The sequence below is a fragment of the Dendropsophus ebraccatus genome, chromosome 7 (assembly GCF_027789765.1).
Source record: "Dendropsophus ebraccatus isolate aDenEbr1 chromosome 7, aDenEbr1.pat, whole genome shotgun sequence".
Taxonomy (NCBI): Eukaryota; Metazoa; Chordata; class Amphibia; order Anura; family Hylidae; genus Dendropsophus; species Dendropsophus ebraccatus.
The window spans coordinates 112,635,171-112,642,129 of NC_091460.1; the positions used below are offsets into that span (position 1 = coordinate 112,635,171).

General features: G+C 38.3%; 1 protein-coding gene across 1 annotated transcript in view; it reads right to left on the reverse strand.

Annotated features, from left to right (window-relative positions):
- Positions 1-2,027, reverse strand: part of NKX6-1 (NK6 homeobox 1) — a 7,119-nt gene extending 5,092 nt beyond the window's left edge. Inside the window, exon 1 of the mRNA XM_069976723.1 lies at positions 1,016-2,027. Coding sequence (XP_069832824.1) covers positions 1,016-1,637 — 622 coding nt within the window. The 5' untranslated portion in view covers positions 1,638-2,027. The remainder of the gene's footprint in view (positions 1-1,015) is intronic.
- Positions 2,028-6,959: the final 4,932 nt, after the last annotated feature.

The window sequence follows — 6,959 nt, forward strand, 5'->3', positions numbered from 1 at the left end:
TATTATTATTATTATTATTACTACTACTACTACTACTACTACTACTACTACTACTACTACTATTACTATGTCTAAAGTATTACAAATATTCTGCATTAAAAATAAATAAAATTAAAGCGATAACCACCTATTTCAGATACCAGTGTAGCATTAACACAAACATTCTGTTCTGTAAATTATCAAATCATAGAACACAATTCCCAGACAGAGAATGAATAGATAGATAGATAGATAGATAGATAGATAGATAGATAGATAGATAGGAGATGGATAGATAGATAGGAGATAGATAGATAGATAGATAGATAGATAGATAGATAGATAGATAGATAGGAGATAGACAGATAGATAGATAGATAGGAGATAGATAGATAGATAGATAGATAGATAGATAGATAGGAGATAGATAGATAGATAGATAGATAGATAGGAGATAGATAGATAATCGATAGATCTTTCTCATAATATTTCTTTTAACCTGATTATTAGAAATATATAGTAACAATTTATTGTATGTTATTAGATATTATTTTTATTTGTTCTTATTATAATGCTGTCTCGTCTCAATCATATATATATATCTGTAAATCTACAATTACAATGTATTTATATAATTTCCCTACGACCCTTTTTATTAGCTGTGATGTCCTTTGGTTCTTCTCCTTTCTGGAGAGCTGATGGCCGGGACGCGTCTCCTATCATATAGCCGGATAGTTATAGTTCTTGCGCTGGAGAAAACTTTGCTCCCACACTGCTGCTTCTAGAGCTTTCTCTGCTTTTCTTCTGGCCATTTTCTTGCTAATGTGATCGGTTTCCTATTTCTCCTATTTTATTTCTAATCAGCCTACTACATCCATTCCTATATCCCCTATATACTCCACATATCCAGGGATCTCTGCTTCCCCTCTCATCCTGCAGCTAGAGCCTGAGCGGCTGATACCAGAGATGGAAAAGTTCCTGTCCCTTCTAGCAATGAAGATAAGTTTGTGACCCCCCAGAGGAGTGTGATACTTACGGGGAGCACAGGCCAGTCTGGCATCTCTCCAGGGGGAACTCTGCATCACCCCAGGCCAGAAGATGGGGGTCCTGCCTGGAAGATCCGTCAGGGGTTTGGGGTACCGGGCCACGGCCACAGCAGCACTGGGGCTGAAGTAGAGTCCAGGAGGAGGAGGGGGAGGGGGGCTGAGGCTGCTGAAGCGGGGTAACCCTGCCAGGAGGCCGGCAGCCGGGGAGGAGGTGGAGGCCACCGGGGACACTGAGGAGCTGGGGGTCCCAGCCAGGGAAGGCAAGCAATGCATGACGGGTCGGCTCAGGATGTCATTGATTCCATGAGGGGTAGCTATAGAAATCTGGGGTGGAGGGGTCCCCAAAGAGGACAGTCCCCCTGCAGCAGGAGGGGAGGACGAGGAAGAATGCTTCAGGGTTGGAGAGCCCAAAGGAGGAGATGGTGAAGAGGAGGATGAGGAGGAGGATGAGGAGGAAGATGATAGGGAGGATGAACAGGGCTGGCCAGGGAGGGCATAGGCTGGGTACAGGGGGGTCTTCATCTCTGCCATGCTATGGAGGGCTGCCAGGGGAGGGCTGCTGAGGAGGAAAGCGCTCTGCCTGCTGCCATCCATCTGCCCTAGAGCTAACATCACCAGCTCTGGAGGACACAACCCAGAAGGAAGAATTATAAACGGAGGAGAAGTAGAGACCAAAGTTTATTGGGGTAATAGAGTCTCTATAGGAGGGGGTAGAAGGACCCAGGGGGATAGAGCCCAAATGTCCTCCTCTTCTTCTTCTTCTTTTTCTTTTTCTTCTTCCTCCTCAGAGATGAGGTCACCAGCAAAGATTAGAGACTTCTTCCTTCAGAAGAGAAACTTCCAGGAGGAGAGTGGAGCTGCTGCAAGTCCCGATCCCATGTGAGCAGCAGAGCAGTCAGCAGCCCCTCATTACTTCTCCCACGGATGAGGCTCAGCAGCATGTGTCCGGGCTGTCACCTGCTTCCACTCACTAGATGACACTTTCTTCCTCCGAGTCCTCGGCTCTCTGTGGCGGTAAGTGCTCCTGGGTGACAGCGCACATGAAGCTCTCAGAGGTAATACAATCCTTCTATCATCTCCTACCTCCTTAAGGCGAGGGGATGGAGACTCAACTTTGAGCTGTCAATCAGGCGGCAGGGGCGTGGCCACCCTCACCTATAGAATAGGAGTACTTGGGGAAGATGTAGGCCAGTGACCCCACCTCGCCTTCTGATTGGCTGCGGCGTCTGTCCTAATGTTCCGTCATTAGCCTATGAGGCGCGCCCGTGCTAGCTCCGGTGATGTGGTGAATGTGCCGCGCAGTCTGTGGAGGGCGCTCTCCATTGTCCTGGGATGCGGGAGACTATGACAAACCCCACGGTCCTACCGTGTCCTCAGGGTGCAGAGAATGGAGAGCAGGCAGTGTATTCATCAGGGCCATATGGCTCCCATACACAATAATGGGGAACTATTATGTATAAACAGCAGATGAACCGGGGGAGCAGCACGTCCTGTGCAACAGGAGGATTAGTTATCTACTCAGATGTAGCAGAGCTGAGACTGTTACCTCACACCAGCACGAGTGTACACGGGACTGCAGGGAAACCGCAACTATATACAAGATACCGACATAGCCCTGCTGCATGTGTGTCTGTGGTGGGAGCCTCAGAAAGTTCAGGACGAAGATACTAATATATACACCAGATACTGATATATACAGGAGACTAATATATACAGGAGATACTAATATATACAGGAGATACTGATATATACAGGAGATACTGATATATACAGGAGACTAATATATACAGGAGGTACTAATATATACAGGAGGGAGATACTGATATATACAGGAGACTAATATATACAGGAGATACTAATATATACAGGAGATACTGATATATACAGGAGATACTGATATATACAGGAGACTAATATATACAGGAGATACTAATATATACAGGAGGGAGATACTGATATATACAGGAGATACTGATATATACAGGAGATACTGATATATACAGGAGACTAATATATACAGGAGATACTAATATATACAGGAGGGAGATACTGATATATACAGGAGATACTGATATATACAAGAGATACTGATATATACAGGAGACTAATATATACAGGAGATACTAATATATACAAGAGACTAATACATATAGGAGATACTAATATATACAGGAGGGAGATACTGATATATACATATGATACTGATATATACAGGAGATACTGATATATACAGGAGGGAGATACTGATATATACAGGAGATACTAATATATACAGGAGACTAATACATATAGGAGATACTAATATATACAGGAGATACTGATATATACAGGAGATACTAATATATACAGGAGGGAGATACTGATATATACAGGAGATACTAATATATACAGGAGACTAATACATATAGGAGATACTAATATATACAGGAGGGAGATACTGATATATACAGGAGATACTAATATATACAGGAGGGAGATACTGATATATACAGGAGACTAATACATATAGGAGATACTAATATATACAGGAGGGAGATACTGATATATACATATGATACTGATATATACAGGAGATACTGATATATACAGGAGACTAATACATATAGGAGATACTAATATATACAGGAGGGAGATACTGATATATACAGGAGATACTAATATATACAGGAGACTAATACATATAGGAGATACTAATATATACAGGAGGGAGATACTGATATATACAGGAGACTAATACATATAGGAGATACTAATATATACAGGAGACTAAAATATACAGGAAGGAGATACTGATATGTACAGGAGGGAGATACTGATATATACAGGAGGTACTGATACTGGATTACTGTATATATACAGGAGAGAGATATTGATACTGATATATACAGGATGGAGATACTGATATATACAGGATGGAGATACTGATATATACAGGAGGGTAAAACAATCAGCTCCGATCTCTTCATGGCATGATCGGACATTGTCTACACTGATCCTGTGCAGGATGCGATTGTATATTCAGGTCACATCATTGGTGTCTTTGGAAAAAGGAGAATTATTGGTCTACAGGCAAAGCCGCAGGGACAGCGAATGTGGGGCCGCCAGCCCTGTTCTGAGTGATATATATATAATATAACAAAAAAAAAAAAAAAAAAATATATATATATATATATATATATATATATATATATATATATATATATATATAATGCAACAATACAACCCATACATTGTGTATGATTTGTAAGTGTGTAAAGTGTGTAAGTGTGCACTTCCCATATAGGTTGGAGCCCTGTATGATGCTAGGGGCCAGCAGGCTGGTTACTATGCTGATCTTTGGGCTCCTGCTAATTCCTGGGAACACATAACTGGCCTCATTTCTATGGCTGATAAAGTGTCCGACTACTTTCCTCACTGACCACTGTGTATTCCCTGTAATAGACTATTAAACTTCAATACCTTCACTCTAGCAATGCTATAATTTTTTCCATAGCCCTTAAAATATCTATCTATCTGTCTATCTATCTATCTATCTATCTATCTATCTATCTATCTATCTATCTATCTATCTATCTATCTATCTAGTATTAGGAATTCTTGTGGTTATTTGCACACATGTAAGACACACATCTTCCTATTGGCTTCTGAGTTTAGGATGGAAATGAAGAAAATCCGCCATGCTGATAATACCTTCACATCCCTGGGGTGTTATGATGTACAGAACTGTATACAATAGGACTGTATGCTATGGATAAGTATTCTATGGATACAGTGAGTGACCTAGGGATATATAGGGATAGGTGGCTCCTATGTACTGTGGTGGCTTCTAGATGGGAGCTGGGCTATTTATTTGTAAACTTAGGAAAATGAAACAAAATGTTCAAATTATTCTATAATGTGTCTTCCCTCATATATTATACCTTTCTTATAATTTATTAAAGATATATATATATATATATATATAAATATATATATATATATATTATTAATCTCTTTTATATGTTCTAGCTAGCAGCTCTACCACCTCTTTCATATATAGCTATATAAATATTTATCTTTCTCCATCTTATTTGTCCATCAATTTATCTCTCTGTCTTCTTATATATATGTCTTTTATTTCTATATAGATACATATTAAATATATATAATATATATATATATATAATATAGATAATATTATATATCTATCTATTTACCATATATTTAATATGTATCTATATAGAAATATTTACCTCTCATCTCATTTTCTATCTATCTATCATCTATCTATCTATCTATCTATCTATCTATCTATCTATCTACTGTATCTATGTAATTCTTTATATACACCTCTTATTTTCTATGTATCATACATTCTATTAGCTATATAGCATATATTAAAATAGTATTTCTATTTAGTGTCTACATGGCTTTTTTCATACAAGAATGTCTATTTTCTCAGTAATATTCAAGATTCACAATCTATCTATCTATCTATCTATCTATCTATCTATCTATCTATCTATTATCTATCTATCTATCTATCTATCTATCTATCTCCTATCTATCTATCTATCTATCTATCTATCTATCTATCTATCTTCTATCTATCTATCTATCTATCTATCTATCTATCTATCGTAAATATTTCACTCTATTAAGCTATCTATCATATCTATTTTCTTTCTATAAACCAAATATCTATCAATAACATATTGGCGACAAATATTACTTTTATTATTTTATGCTGTATAAAGGTTTATTTACATGTACAGGATCTGCTGCAGATGTTACTAAATAATGTTACACAGCATAAAATCTGCTGCAGATCCTGTACATGTGACTGGACCTTTAATCAATAAAAATAAGTAGCATAAACTCTTCACAAAATCTGCAGCCTATACACGTGTGTGAACATACCCCTAATAATACATTGTATTCTCAGATGGAATTCCTACCCAGTGTTCACTTTGTTATTAATGTACAACTTGCGGAGAATGCTATTTGTGTGTCTGTTTATGACATAGTGGAAGAAGCCACTTTACAGAGTTATTCGATGTACTTCGTATATTTTCTTTAGAATGCCTGTATTGTAATAGCCTTGTGTTGGATTATTATTTATCCTTATATTCTTTGACTTTGAGATCATATATATATATATATATATAGATATATATATATATTTATATATATATATTTGTAAGAAAACTTTATCCAGTTGCTAGGGACACTAAGGTGTGTCAGACAGTGTGATGTCTGTGCTACAGGCACACAATGCCACAACTCAAAGACAAGCTGCCTCCATATAATCCACCATCTCCAGAGGAAAACAAGAGAATTTCCAGCTAGTAGTTGTCTGGGTTTTAAACGCCCTCTAGTGGGGGAAAGCCTCAATACTATGAAACCTCCATATGATTTAACCCAAGCTAAAATCTCTGTGAAGCACAGTAATGCGAGTTAAATATTGGCTAGGGCCAATATTCTCTATTTGGCAGGGTGAATATTCTGATTGGCTGAGCGGGCAATTGCTCAGCCGGGTACGGGATGTTGCAGCTGGAAGAGCTGCGGGACAACGGCGACAGTAAACAGGACGCCGGAGCGACACTACGGAGCACGAGGACAGGTAAGTTTACTTTGTTTGTTATTTTCCCACACCCCTCTGCCATCCTCTTTTTTTTTTTTTTTTATTTCGCTGGACTTTTATTTAAAGGGACTGTGTCACCTAAATTTTCTTTTACTGATTAGAGTCAAATACTAAAACACATTCTTTTATTCCAATCTGTTAGTATATTCAGACTGTAATTTTTTTTTATTTAGCTTTTTGTACATTGTGGGCTACCTTATTGCCTTGGCTGTTCTTAAAAGCATTTTGTGACATGCTTTACAGCAAGACTTATGGACATACATGACAATAGACAGATTCTGTCCCTTTGAGATGAATGTAAAACATCACTG